General features: G+C 40.8%; 1 protein-coding gene across 1 annotated transcript in view; it reads right to left on the bottom strand.

The window, feature by feature from the left end:
• Positions 1-15,922, bottom strand: part of PXDC1 (PX domain containing 1) — a 58,040-nt gene that overhangs the window by 1,977 nt on the left and 40,141 nt on the right. Inside the window, exon 4 of the mRNA XM_018570452.1 lies at positions 14,350-14,461. Within this exon, the coding sequence (XP_018425954.1) occupies positions 14,350-14,461 (112 nt within the window). The remainder of the gene's footprint in view (positions 1-14,349; positions 14,462-15,922) is intronic.

The raw sequence follows: 15,922 nt of genomic DNA, 5'->3' as shown, positions 1-15,922 counted from the left end.
TATATACACATAAATGCTGTATATACACAGTATAATAATATAAATAAATAATGTATAATGCCAGGGATATCCACTGCTCATCCAAAAAAAAAACATCCAAATCCAAACTTGTTATGCTTACACACATGGGTCTTGCAGCGGAAAAAGATTAAAGCATCATCATTTTATTGTCAATGTTTCCATGGAGCTCAGTCCACCATCAAAATTCTGCTGCCTTGGTTGAATTATGTGCTTTTCAAGCAGCCTAAGCTCCAACACTTCCAATTCCAGTCTTTCTGCACTTTGCTATTAGCCAGTGAGACAACCCTTCATACGGTAGTAATGGACCGGTTTTATTATTAGTAGTAGTAGTATACAGGATTTATAAAGCACCAACAGTTTGCGCAGCGCTTTACAATATAAGGAAGACATTACAATCACAATACATCTCAAGACAAGATGGTAAGGAGGGCCCTGCCCCTGAGGGCTTACAATATAAAAGGGTGGGGAAGTGATACATGAAGAGGTAGCTGTGTGGGGATGAATTGTTTGAGAATGTGATGGTTGAGTGGTTAGGTTGAGGTGGGATAGGCTTCCCTGAAGAGGTGAGTCTTAAGGGATCTCCTAAAGGCAGTCAGAGTGGGGGATAGAAGGACAGGTTGGGGTAAAGAGTTCTAGAGGATGGGAGAGACTCTAGAGAAGTCCTGGAGGCGAGCATGGGAGGAGTTGACGAGGGAGCTAGAAAGCAGAAGGTCTTTTGAAGAGCGGAGGGGACAGTTAGGGTGATACTTTGAGACAAGGTTTGAGATATAGCCAGTATGAAGGTATGGAGGGTGGGATGGAACGGCAAGTTTTGACACTATCAGGAAGTGTTGGACCATTGGCAACAAGAAAGACCTAAGAAAGGCCATGGCAGCAGGGTTAGGAAGCTACTGCAGGAAGGGAAATATTCACATTTTAAGTAATACCAAATTGTGGATCATGCAGAATTGTAAAGTCTATCATCTACAAAAAAAATCCAATTGACTCCATCTACAGTCCTCTAGTCACTGTTGCCACATTGAACTGTTTTGACATGTTATTGTCAAATATTTATTTCTATAACTTGCAGAACATCTTGTAGCCCTGAACCCAGAGCGCAGACAATTGATTGTGATAATTGAAAATCCTTTTTTTCATTTTTTTTCTTTGAAACAGAGAATTGAACATAATTTTAGTGACTCTATGTGGGCAGTGGTAAAAATATCAGACTTGTGTCATCACAGAGGTTGTCATGAGAACAAAATCCAAAGCAAATAAGTATGAACTACTTGCATTACTTTAACTTATATTATTTTTATGTGAAATCTACATATAAATCAATTTCTTGCCTTGATCTATTTTTTAAAAATAAAATCTAGCTTTTTATAAATGTCACATCACTGTTCTTAACCACACCGATGCCTGAATCTATTCTTTCCAGATAAGGCTGGGGCTATAAGGGCACATTATAGTATATAAAAGGGCACAATATTAGTACCTGTGCCCAATCTGCTACTGGCTGCCATCATTGAAGCTGGAGTGGCAACTGACCTAATTAAGGCGGAACTCTAGCTAAAACTTTTTTTTATTTTTGCAGAGTTAGAACCTTTAATTTCCTGTGTGGGCACTAAGACAAGAAGTGAGGGGAAATATTTGAAATAGTGGGGGTTTAGTATGACTTAAAACAATTGGTAAGCGTTCAGCATGTGCACTGAAATCTACACTGAGTGGCAAGATTATTATGACCACCCCATCAGTACTTAGTTGGGCCACCAGATGACTCCACAAGATGACTTCGTTGGGCCGCCACGTGACTCCACAAGATGTTGAAAGGTGATGCGAGGAATCTGACACTGCACTGTTGCCCTTCTGTTGTCTTGTACCAGACTTGCCACTCTCCATTCTGCCCTAACATTGACTAGTCGCTGACGGCCACAATTCGCACGTTCAGACCCAGATTTTCGGCTGACAGTCCAGTCTTTAAACACTTTAACAGCGGCTGCTCTTGAACATTTAACGAATTCTGCTGTTTTGCTGATACTCCCTCCATGGCTCCGAGCGCCAACAATCATCCCACGTTCAAAATTGCGTTGTTTACCCATATCTTCAGAAAAAATCACCTCTACTGCCGTGGTAAACAACCTGCTTCCCTATTTATAATGGTCTGGCCCTCTAGCAACTTCAGCGAAAAATTATAGCTAATATGCCTACAAACGTCAGGTGGTCATCTGGCCACTCAGTGTATATGCTGCTAATAAGATGATTGTCATCAAGTGGTTAAATTCAAAATGCCAGTTTAGACATAGCCTTCTGGAATAATTAAATTAAAGTATAAGAGACCAGTCAGTATAGCCCCATCAGAAGGGACCCAGAAAGTTAGAAAGACATGCAGAAGACCAAGGACTGAGCTTTGAGGAGAACCTGAAGGTATAATTTGCTCCCTCCACCCTCCTTCCTATTTCTCCATGCACATGCGCAGTAAAATCTCTTAAAGGTTACAGCACCCATCATTCTGACCATCCAAGGGACAAGAACTGCACCCTGAGAGAAATATGCCTGGGATATTTATTACCAAGCAAGAGAGTCCGGGACATTTGTAATGTAGCTAGTGGGTAGCTGAACAGTCATATTCCTTTAAATGATGTCTTCCTGGTTACAATTAGCGCTACACATTTATGTTTTGATTATAGTGATAGCCAAAGAAGAAGTCTCATCTTGTATTATTTTTCACAGCTCCGTCACCTAACTCCCACAGTATATGTTGCTTTTCATCCCATGCTTCTGTGTGCAGTAGAAACTGAGATACAGGGGTTGATTTACTAACCTTATAAACACACCATGAACGTGTATACACCTCTGTAGTGTGTTCCCTCCCAGCATGATCTATGGGAGGAATCGAAACACCTTTGTAGTGTGTACACACCCAGCAGGTGTGTTGTGCAAAGCCCTGCAATGAATTGCAAGGTGATGTTGTGTAAATTAGCTCTACGTTATGTTGCTTGCGTTGATGAATGCAGGAATGTAAATGCATTAGCTAACCATTTTTGTCTAAACTGTGAAGCAGCATTATATATGCATCATGTGCATGATTTTTCCATATATGGCATTAGTGGAAATATGCTTTTAGAGACTTTTTGGTTGATAAATACGTTTTGCTGTGTGAAAATCACACACACCTGGTGCGTGCGTGTGTTTAGGTTAGTAAATCACCCCCACAGACTTTGACAGCTCACTCCTCTTTATTCCCAACCACGCTCTGCAAAGGAGATGGACTATTGATTGACAGCTTTTATCTTTTACTTTCTCTGCACTTTCCCAACACAAAACAAGGCTCCCCTTCCAGTCTTAGTGTCTGTGGTGATAACTGTGAGAGTGTGCACCCTCCCTTTGTATTCCTTTGACTTTGCTTGTGTTTGGAATGTACTGGGACAGTGAGATAAAAAAACTGTCAATCAAGAGACCATCTTCTTTGCAGATTGTGGTCGGGAATGAAGAGAACTGTCAAAGTCTGTATCTCAGTTTCTACATCACACAGAAACATGGGATAAAAAGCAACATACATGATGGTAGTTAGGTGACTCAGCTGTGAAAGTTACAGGTACTTAATAATACTCATCTCCCTTATTTAGTTTGTACTTTTTAGGTATTCTCATGTGATTTCATTACAACTATAAATTGTTTATCAAACTCCCTTGTGATTCTCTATTTAGGCAACTTTTAAGTTTTGTTTTTACATTTAAGGTTGGTAATAAATAGATCCAAGTTTCCCCCGTTCTCTATATTCTATTTCATTGTATTGTTCTTCTTTTGTAACTTGTTATTCATAAAATACAATTGCAAGGTCAGATTTTCTGTTATTCTCTTTATGCTCCTTTATTATTGTACCTATGCCTATTTAATATCAACAAAAATGATGACTCACAAATAACGATAAATTGGTATGTATGACCGTGTAGCTGTAGGAGGCCTTTTGCAATCTGTTTCCAGCTTAGAACTGGTAGTTTTGCCATTTGTTTTTACATTTTGAATACAAAGGTTAATCTGAAATGTCCCTATAAGCTGCTGAGCTGCACCCTGCAGAAAGCTTTCTCTTATATTTTAAAAAGCTGCAGCTTTCTCTGCTTTCGGAAAACGCATAATGTGCTGCCATCCAAATTTTAGAGACCTGTTTCTTATAATCTGTGAGCAGCAAGGCAATCAGTTTTCTGCAATCTGTGCTCATCAGCACTTTGACATCTACAGCTCAAAACCTGCTAATAAATTTCTGAGCATGTCTGCAGATAAAGAGTTTGGGATCAAAGAAGCAATCTGAACAAAGCTGAGGTTGACTGGTGCAGATAAGATTAGATTCTTCTAGTAGACTGGCAATTTGTGAAGATTTTCCTCTCTGGCACTTCAGGAAACTTTTTTGGCTTCTGAATTCTGTTTTCATCAGTTCTTTAGATGAGCTGGGTTTAAAGGTGGCTATATACTTACTTGTTTTTTCACTTACTACAAATTACTTTTATACCTTTTTTCCACAACAGTATAGGCTGTGATGGTACTCATGATGATGAATAGCTCTGGATGCAATTTGTCAACGGTCAAGAATGTTAGACATTTACTGTTGTTCAAGGGTTTCGTAAAGACTTGTTTTTTTATTATTAAATTGTTATAGACACATTCAGCACTACACCATATAGGTTTCCTTCAAGAAAAGCCCAGAGACTCTTACTTTTATATACAATATTTAGTTGCACCTTTGGTTCCTGTGTGCAGCTTCCCTGAACTCCCAGTCGGGAAGTGTGCACTTATTATTTCATCTAAAACTATCAGATCCCCCTAATGGGACTACATGTCCCATAATTCATAGCGCCACTGTGCATATCTGAACCCGCTTTCAATCACTTTGAAAGCATGTCTAATGGTCTCATGCTGCGTCCTTATGCCAGTCTGTAGTTTCATAGAAAGGTGTGCACAAGTTAGTGGTTCCATAGGACCCTGCAAACCCACTGTGCCACCCTTGAACCATAAGGGGGGGCCAGTGCTGTGGGTACTAGTTCATTCAGGAGGAATGAAAAACTAGAAATAGCTAAACAAATGTAAGCTTTAATATCACTTTACGTTATTGGAGGATGCTAAAGTATCAAGATACCTGACAGTTTCAATGAACTCATAGGGGCTCTTTGGTAAGATTCCTGTTCCTGGGTCTAAACACCTGTGTGGGCCCCCACTCTCCCTGCTGGATTCCTTATTTATTTTCTACTATTATAGAGAATGTAACAGGATGCAAAGTGGGCAGGAACACCTAAACTCCCAGGTGAAGAGGAACAGTCCCAGGCTATGGAAAGGATATCTCACTTGTAGGAGTATCCAAGGCACATAAGCAGGAAGGGCCTGATTCCATACTCCACAATCCAAAAATAACTAAAATATGAACTGACAAGTTAAATGATTACTAATGTTTTTCCATATGTATGTATTCATCCAGGAGAGTTTTGCTCCTTTGTGCCTCCTGGGGCACAATTCTGAATGATGTCTTCTACCATTGTGCTAATTGCATGAATTAGGATCCACATCTCATTATTGAAATAAATACTGCTTGAGCAATACTAACATTGCAGATGCAGTAACTACTTCAATTTCAGTAAAATGAAAAATTATTAATTTGTATTGGCTATTAAGGATTATTGCAGATTCCACACTGCTCTTTGCCTTTAATGTGCCAAAGTGGGGAAACAATTCAGCTGTAAAATAGACTCCAGATCACCTTTATTGGTTAAACACCTTATCTACAACCGTCTGAGCTGCGACCTCGCTAATAACTATCTTCTGGACCCCTTAAAGTCTGGCTTTCACCCCCTACACTCCACTGAAACTGCCCTCCTGAAACTCACCAATGACTTACTAGCTGCTAAAACCAATGTCCACTACGCCTTACTCTTGCTATTAGACCTTTCTACTGCTTTTGACACTGTTGACCACCTGCTCCTCCTCAAAAAACTCCACTCGCTTGGCCTACAAGACTCTGCTCTCTCATGGTTCTCCTCCTACCTATCAAAGCACTCCTTTAGTGTCACCTATAAATCTAACTCCTCCCCTCTTCTTTCTGTAGGGGTTCCCCAAGGCTCTGTCCTTGGAACCCTTCACTTCTCTATCTACACCTCCTCCCTTGGTCAGTTAATAACCTCACATGGCTTCCAATACCATCTCTATGCCGCTGACACTGAAATATATCTTTCTACTCCGCAACTCACTCCCTCAGTGTCCTTGCGTGTCACTAATCTACTAACTGACATATTGGTCTGGATGTCACAACACTTCTTAAAACTCAATCTGTAAAAAAACTGAGCTAATGATACTTCCTCCTGCCCGTGTACTCAATTTTTCCCTTGACATTGATAACACAACTCTCAAACCCTCCCCCCATGCCAAGGTGTCATCCTTGACTCAGACCTCACCTTTCTGCCCCACATCCAATCCCTATCCAAATCATGCCACCTTCACCTCCACAACATCTCCAAAATACGCCCCTTCCTCACCAATAAAACCACTAAATTACTAATTCATTCACTTGTTATCTCTCATCTTCACTATTGCAACTCCCTCCTCACTGGCCTACCTCTACACAGGCTATGCCCCCTTCAGTCTATCATGAATGCAGCTGCTAGACTCATCCACCTAACCAACCGCTCAGTGTCTGCAACCCCCCTCTGTCAATCCCTGCACTGGCTTCCACTCACCCAAAGGATAAAATTCAAAATATTAACAACCACTTACAAAGCCATTCACAACTCAGCCCCAGGTTACATCTCCAACCTTGTCTCAAAGTATTACCCTAACTGTCCCCTCCGATCTACCAAAGACCTCCTGCTTTCTAGCTCCCTCGTCAACTCCTCCCATGCTTGCCTCCAGGACTTCTCTAGAGACTCTCCCATCCTATGGAACTCTCTACCCAAACCTGTCCATCTATCTCCCACTCTGACTGCCTTTAGGCAATCCCTTAAGACTCATCTCTTCAGGGAAGGCTATCCCACCTCAAACTAACCACTGAACAATAACATTCTCAAACAATTCATCCCCACACAGCTACCTGTTCATGTACCACTTGTCACTCCCTATTATATTATAAGCCCTCACTTGCAGGGCTCTCCTTACCATCTTGTCTTGTATTGTAAGTGTCATGTCTACCTTGTATTGTAAAGCGCTGCACAAACTATTGGTGCTATATAAATCCTGTATAATAATAATAAAAATAAATATTTTAGTGCAATGGCTCTTGCCATTAGGGTTTTATGCTATATACTGGAATTAACATATATATTTATTACATTCTAGATTTTTCTCAGGCTGCAATATTATAGTAGATATACATTCCCAAAATATAAACATTTACTTATCCTGCCACATCACATCAAGTGATAGCTTCAGTAACAACATAAAAGGCTTGTAAGAAAGTACATGATCTTAAAAGAATAGGAGCCATCTTTATTTCAGCTATGATATGTGAGCTTAAATAATAAATGCTGTAGTGCCACAACAACAAAGTGAATTAGGAAATAATTTTGTTCATCCGTTCAAGTGCCAAAATGTGTAATTGAGCAGCATGCTGCAGACATTTTGGCACCAAAGCTACATTATCAAATGGTTTACGTTTGTACCAAAGCCAAGTAAACAAATTCCTAACAGTTCTACTTCTAAGTACCCGCACAGCACCCCTTACAAGAGCCCAGCGTGGTCAGGGCAGAAGTGATCAGCAAGATATCAAGGAGTCATGTAACATTTACGGAACATTCTGATGCATCACAAAGGTGACCTGATTCAAAGCTGCAGGATAACTGCCATAGACCAATGCTACGTATCTTGCTGTGAAAAGTCCATAACCCTGCTTTGTAGTCTGACTAGCCAGTTCAGCACTGACAACAGTTAATCACTTCACTTCATTGTAATAAGACAGCAGCCAGATGTGAGGAATAATATTCAGATAGCAATGATCTAGTGAACTCATCGACCGAGGTGGACCAGATGCAAAACACATACACATACTGAAAGCTGTTATTATTCAGAACATGCAACTAAACCAGTAGGACAATATAGCATTACATATAGTCTGTCACATAGAATACTATTGTCTCACATAAACTATAGGTTGAACAATAGCCAATCACAGTTCCATTTCAAAACAGAGCAAAATGAAATGAAGAATAAATAGATCCAGCATGCCAATGTTATAATGAAAATGGAGAAAAGGTTTTGAAAAGCAAATGTTGTGAAAAACCCTTAAATGGATAACACCTATTTTATATTTGCAAAACTTTAAGGGATAAGCACTCACCAAATGAATTTGACCACTTACCTCTATGTAGGTCAAAACGTGCATTTCAAATGGATACATTCTATTTACTCCTCCTGGTGCAAAATAAGGAGGAGTCCGGAACTCCATAGTATTTTCCGGTTTGTGAAAGGTTAGGGGCCTTTTCAGGTTTGGGAAAGGTTGGGGGCCTTTTCCTGCTTACTGCAGAGTTCCTGGAAACTCTCTTCGCAAGATCACACTGTGCAACAGCAGGCAGATCCTTAACTGGTTTTAAATTGCAAAATAAGGAGGAGTCCGGAACTCCATAGTATTTTCCGGTTTGTGAAAGGTTAGGGGCCTTTTCAGGTTTGGGAAAGGTTGGGGGCCTTTTCCTGCTTACTGCAGAGTTCCTGGAAACTCTCTTCGCAAGATCACACTGTGCAACAGTACAGGGGATACTGCTACTTCATAGCAGGCAGATCCTTAACTGGTTTTAATGGTTCTGTGGCAGTGATGTACTTTTTACAATCACTGTGTAGACACAGAACTCCAACCTAGCATTGGGTCAAAGGTTCATGGTTCATGGTCCATGAGCTGGGTATGTACCAGGGTAACCTGGCTGCTGGAGTCTCGTTGAGCAATCAGGAACATTTGCATGGAGATGTCACATTCCATAGGGACCTAGGACAGAAGACATTCTGCAGCAACATAGCTGAACCTATTACATCTCAATTTCACTCATTTTATGGTCCTGTTTGTCCCTGGAGACCAGTTACTGGAGTAAGAGGTAGCTTCCATCGCACAGGTGTAGAGCTTACACTGAAATCCTCAGCGACCAGATACTGCTTTTAGATCCACCAGTTGGTCTGCCAACTTTGTTTCTACCTGTTTCACTTACACCTTTAGGGTTTATGGCAAGGTCCACGGAAAATGGTCCATTATGACCTGCTGCACATTTTTATAAGATGAATAAGTTCCTGCATCCAGGAATGCCAACAGGCCCAGTGGCATACTGACCACACACACCTGAAGTGCCACTTCCAAAACACCTTTGTGAGCTAGAACTCACCGCCTTACATGGACCTTATAGTGCAAAAAAGGTTGCAAATCATATTGCCCACTAAGGGGTTAAATCTTGAATCAGAGGGCACAGCTTATCCCAGGTATGTTTATCCAAGAAAATAAACTCAAGACAGTACATAGTGCTTTCTGTATTTTAAATTTAATGAACAGATATTAATTGTACAAGCATAGTACGCTAAGCCTGTGCACAGGATCTGACAAATAAAACCGGCTATACTCAGACATCAGCATCCCACAATGTAATCAAAAATGCTTTAAGGATAGTGCTGCACAATCGTCTGTACAATTTTCTGCAAGTAGTGGCTTACTCTTAGGCGCTATTCACACATAGCGTTTGCCGCAACTTTTAACATACACGCGGAATGCTACTACTACTATAGCCAGAATGCGCGGAACACCCAGAATATCGAGCTTGGACTTTTTTGCATCATGAGCATTTTTGTACCGTGCGCACATCACGCAGGTGTGAACCAGATACATTGAAATGCATTCGTTTTTGTGTTTAGTGTTTTTCCGCACATACGAATATGTGAATGGAGCCTTTCTGCACAAGGATGACCTTGGGTAACAACAACGCCTTCCGGACCCTGGACCATAATCTGTTGTGCCACCTGATTTACAGTCTGTCCGTCCCTCATTTTTGAATGAGCCTAAGCAGTCACCTGACCCTCCAACAGTCTTGTAGTTTCTTGCTGAGTTGCATCAGCCTGTTGCTGCTGGGCAGCAAACAATCTATTGGTTTCTTGCTGCCATGTCAGGATCTTTTGCTGCTTTGCTAGGTTTTGCTGATGAGTTTGTTGCTGAGCAGCATTAGACTGTAGCAATGCCTTTATTAAGTCCTCCATACTGCAGATTCACCAAAAGTATTTACACTGCAGGACAATGCGGTCTGTTATCAGCAAGATCACAGTACTTACTGAGTCTCTCTAGTGGATATACACACCAGCTTTTACAAGCCCACCAATGGGGCAATGCCCCTTTTAAATTCCACAGGACAACAACCGTTGCCACTTTTAATAGAGAGCTCACAGAAAGGCAGTCCAGATGTCGGTGCGTTTAAGAGCTTCTTGCCCTCATTTATTTCTCCACAGAAGAAAACTTGTAGCAAATTCCCACTACTACACGTTGTAAATCAGGGGGCAGAAGGAAAAGAGGAGCTACAATGTGGAGACAGTGAGCAAGGTAAGAGATTAGAGAAAAGTCAGATCTAAGCAGAGGTCAAGGCAGGCAGCTAGCAGAGAGTAGCCATGTACAAGAAGGGCTCTTGGCAGGTGACAAGCAGAGGGTAGTCAGGCAGTCAAAGTCAGCAACGAGTCTCTCCACAAGCCATGGGCCCCCAAACCTGCAGACAAGACCTTGTTGGTATAAGGGGCAACACCCACTTTCCAAAGTGGGGGACATCTGTTAGCCTTTGTGGACACTGGAACAGACAGCATTCCAGATGTTTGTTTTGACTAGCTACAAACTAGAGTTTTGCTCCCTATCTTCCTGTATCACCATTAAGATTAGCAGGCCTCCATGTAGCTATTGTGGGTCTGCTGAAGCAAGGGTTATTGCCCTAGTTCCTGTATTTGAAAGGTTTCAAGAATTTTAGTCCAACAATTGTACAGCTCCAAAGCCAAAAGATGGCATTGACCCAATCTTGGATCTCATGGCCCTGAATGTCTTCATTCGGTCCCGAATATTCCATATGGAATCTACCTTGTCTCCATTCATCAGAAATACTTCCTGGCTTCTGCAGACACCAAGGAGACATACTTGCATGTCCCTATTTTTCCAATACTACTTTGCTTTGCTGTGGGTCCTCAGCATTTTCTGTTTGTGGCCCTGCCATTTGGTCTTTCTTTTGCACCTTGCATATTTACTAAGGTTCTATCCCCTGTGCTTGCCTTATTGCACTTCTAGGGCATCTCTATTGTGGAGTTTCTGGATAAATTCCTGTTGTAGAAGCACTTGGCACAGGTCGGAACCTGAACTTTTATTAATATGTGGGACTGCTCCTGGACACCGCTCAAGCCAGAGTTTTCATTCCACCAGAAAAACTTCAAACTCTCCCAGACTCAAACTCTTCAAATTGACTGGATCTTCACTCCTAAGGACAGGTTTACCATCCTGATGCATGGTTGATGGCTTTAATGGCATGGCTGTTAGGTCCTGAGGGTCAGGGGTCAATTTTACCCAGTGATTTCCATGATGTTAAAGCCAGAGAGTCCACTTCGTAGACGATCTACCATTGCAAATCCAAGTCATACCTCACTTCGTGATAGGAAATACATTTTTCATGCCAGAAACAATCAGGCTTGGATTAACAATTGGCACTAAGTACTATCAAAGGCTAGATCTTAGCTCTTTCAGTTTTATTCCAGAGAGGCCTAACCTCCCAATAGACCTTTACAGGATGTTTCATGTAGCTCCCTCTGTGTGTCTACTTATGGCTCCTTAGGATTTGAATCTGGTTCTCTGGGCTCTTCAAAAACACCCTTTGAACCTATAAGGGATTTTCCTCTTTCCATTATCGTTTCCAAGGTTGCAATTTTTTTTTGTCACCACCAACTGTGCAAAGTGTGTGCCAACTGGTGGCTTTGTGCTGAACCTTTCTGGTCTTACATAAGGACAAGGTGGTATTAAGGCCCAGGGGCTACTTCCTTCCTAATTATAACTGAATCCTGTGTCCCTTAATAATAAACTTCTAAAAAATTATTTCATGGTTTGAATTTTAAGTGCAAAAATCCAATTTGTATAGTCCTGAATATAAATAAAAAAAGAAAATATGTATGAACCACTCCCCTTAAAACATAAATGAAAAGTACTCAAGATGTCTAGAATCATTTCTAAAAAAGAAAATGTGTCAGGTGCTTGTCAGCCCAGCACCTGTTTTGTAGGTTTGGGTCACCTGGGTCTGGGGTAAAAGTACTGATGCATTGCCTTTCAACCACCAGGAGGACTCAGGTTTCTATTCAGGAGCTTTTCCTCTGGACTCTCTAGCTCCACCTGCTTGCCAGCTGCAGTCATTCCACATTTATCTCAGCCTTTAACCCCTTCATGACTGATCTTTTTTCAGTTTCCGTTCGTTACTGACTGACGCACTTTTTAAATTTTTGCTGTGTGATTCATCCACGGCAGTAATATACTTTCTTACTAAGTGCACCCACACATATCATATATTGTTTTTTAGAGGACAGATAGGGCTATATATTTATGTGTGCCTAATGCCTCACTTAGTATGAATAACATATATTAAAAAAAGGACAACAAATAAAGAAAACACCTTTTCCCCAGTTTTGATTATTATTTTTTAGAAAAATAGCACAGCTAAAAAAATGCATTAAAATAAATTCATTTATTTGTCCTTTATTTGGAAACACCTCACATGCCTAGGATTTCAGACATTTTTCTTTACTTTTCAGCCAAAAACTTAAATCTAACATTTAATTTTTTTTCTCTGTCACACTTAGGGACAGCAACATATTTTGAACCATGCTGTCATGAGGGGGTTAAATAAACAAATTAACCCTTGAGGGTGAAAACAAATCTGCAGCTCAGGTGCAAATTTTCATTGTTAAGGGTTAATTTTTTAAATAATAATTATAGTATAAAAATATTATTTTTTTCTTAATTTGTTTTACACTTTACACTTTTTTGTCATCATATTAATCAGTCACAATAACTGCTTCATAATAATTTTTTTTCTAAATTTTTGGTTATTATTAGGCTGCTCCAAACGTAAGAACAGCTAATAATAACCTTAGAGACTGAACCTGACAGCATGTGAGGATCAGATCTCAGTAAGGGTTTGTTCACACCATGATTCGCTGCTAGAATGCACTGTATCGCAACCAGGCTGGCTCCCTGTGTTCTGGGCCAGGAGGGGTCATGGCGGTGCATTCCCCTCCCCCGCCCGCAGTGCGATCGCCCACATCAGAACACGTGGCACTTTAATGCCTGCGTTCCAGTCCAGTGCAATCAGAAAAAATAGTGCATGCAGCATTCTTTTTGATTGCACTGGACCAGAATGCAGGCATTGATGTGCCACGCATTCTGGTGCGGGCGATCACACTGCGGGCAGGGGGCGTGGCTGCAGTGCCATTGACTTCAATGTACCACCATGCCCCCTCCCACCCCAGAACGCAGGATGCAATACAGGGCCCTCCTTACCATCTTGTCTTGAATTGTATTGTAATGTCTTCCTTTTATTGTAAAGCACTATGCAAACTGCTGGCGCTATATAAATCCCGTATAAATCCAGCAGCAATAAGTGGTGTGAACAAGCTGATCCTTCATCAGAAGCCTTGAAACATTGTTTCAGCAAAGAAATATATTGTTACATATTTCTGTGCTGAAGAATGTATTGTAACAAAACAGCCCGTAAACATCGGGAAGTCCTGATCTCTACAGAGCTGTCAAAAACTGAAATAGTAGGAGTGGTTTGCACACCGTTCTGCTGTTTTTGGCACTTCATGATGGAGACATACAGTGTACGTTTCCAGTCATGAAGGGGTTAAATACTGATCACTTCCTGTGCTCTGAGCCTGTTTATTTGGGTTTGTTTCCTGAGTGTGATGCTGCTGAATTAACCGCTGGATATCTTTGACTTTGGCCTGTTTTCCGACTACCCTTCTGCCTGCTGCTTTTGTACCTTGCTGCCTGTTCATGTTAGACCTCAGCCTGTTTCTCTCCTGGATTCTGATTTTTTACCTCATTGCCTGTCTGTTGCTGACACCCCCCAGCCTTATCCTCAGCCTCACTCCACTTTGGGCTCTACCTTCCTCAGGTACCTTACACAATGACTAAACTGGGCTGAGATGCTTTATTTATGGCCACATGTTGACATTTTAATATAGTTAAATGCTATGTGGTGAATTGCTTCTTTCCATATCCTGGGAAGTAAGATGACAAGGTAAGATCACTGCTAAGAGCTTGTCTGGTAAGAAGATATCCTGGCAAGTAGGCAAAACTTGGAATAAATTTTACTGCAATATGAACAAGATACTCACAAGTGATCTGTTGAATCTACATCCAAGTCAGGATCCTTTGCATGGGGAATGCTGTGGTCAAAGACTATCGTTTCTGTATTGGCTAAACAAAACCCATTGGAACGCATGATTTCTATTAAGACAAAGAGAAATAAAAACAATTTGCACATTAAATAAATATTTTTTTTCTATTTCAATAATCAAACACTTTCTAATCTATTTGTATCTGACTCTGTAAAAATAGTGGTCAGACACAGGTGCAAGATGATGTCATGATAAGCAAAATTAGGTTACCATATGCTACACAGGAAGGCATTTATGGGCACAGTGCGGCTATTTTGCCTGCAATTGTGAAAGATATGCCACTGACTTATGTAATTAGGTAACCCTTTTAGATGAGCTGTATTTGTGTCCTGATAAAACAGATAAAGGTTTATCATAAAAGGATTACAGGTAATACATGTATTTTTTCAAAAAAAGGGAAAATCATGTGCTTTCCAGTTTTTGCAAGTAAAACTAGTCCTCTGATTGAAACCGTGCAACTTAAATTGGACACATTTGTAACGCAATTCTAGAAGACAGAAATCAAGAGCCTACTTTTGCCTATAGAGTTACAGATAGAGATAGTTAAAATGTAGGGGTGTATTTACAAACAATCTGCACAGCCATTCATCCTGTGAAACTGCATGTACATTCGTTCTGCGCGAATGGAGGAAAAAAAATCAATATCATTAGCATATTTTCTTAATGTTATTTATGAATAAACATCGGGTTGATCAGCACTGAACACCCCAGTGTTCATTCAAGACAGACAATGGATTAGTAAATATGACACACATATTTACCAATCCTCCAGTCACAATCCTGAAGGTTCTGATCCTACCGGCTGGACACTGTTTCCTTCTCCCCTGCATAGCCAACTGTATCTGCTGCTACAGACAGAGGGAGGGAAGTTGGGGGATTGGAGAACACAGCATAGACAGCAGGGAGTGCAGGGGACAAAGAAAGATCTGTGTTGGGCAGAGTGGCAGGTAGAGGTTGTAGTGGTGGGGGAGGTCATATTTTGAATTAATGTCAGCCACTGATCATTGCTATTATTTAATCAGCACAGTCAGGGGGACCATTCTGATACAAGTTCATGGTCGCTGAGGTTTTAGCAGGGTCAGGAATGCCAAGGAGGTAAGGCTTACTGTGCTGGCCAGATACAAACAATTTGGTTGTGACATAAGCCTTACCTCCTTGGCAGCAAAAGGGTTAAGGGCTTTAAATGACTCCTGAGGTTACAGAAACTGCCTTTAACCACCCTGGAACTGTTCCTGTGCCAAAAAAATTACCCTCCTTAGCCTCATTATTTGACTTTTTTTCCACACAAAAAAAAGTATGAAAAAAAAAATAAAGCAACAGAACACAAACAATGATCAAATACACACAAAAAAGTAAAAGAAAACCCACAAAAGTGAAGAACGCTAAAAATGTTTTACTATACTATCCTAAATTCCTAAATACATTACATCCCCCCAAAAAATATACCCCATAAATGAGAGCAAAGCGTACATCCTTTTGCACCCAAGCAGCGCAGTGACCAAAATTGAGA

The sequence above is a fragment of the Nanorana parkeri genome, unplaced genomic scaffold (assembly GCF_000935625.1).
Source record: "Nanorana parkeri isolate BGI_ZX_2015 unplaced genomic scaffold, ASM93562v1 scaffold1534, whole genome shotgun sequence".
In the NCBI taxonomy this organism is placed as follows: Eukaryota; Metazoa; Chordata; class Amphibia; order Anura; family Dicroglossidae; genus Nanorana; species Nanorana parkeri.
This window is presented reverse-complemented; position numbering and strand designations above follow the sequence as displayed.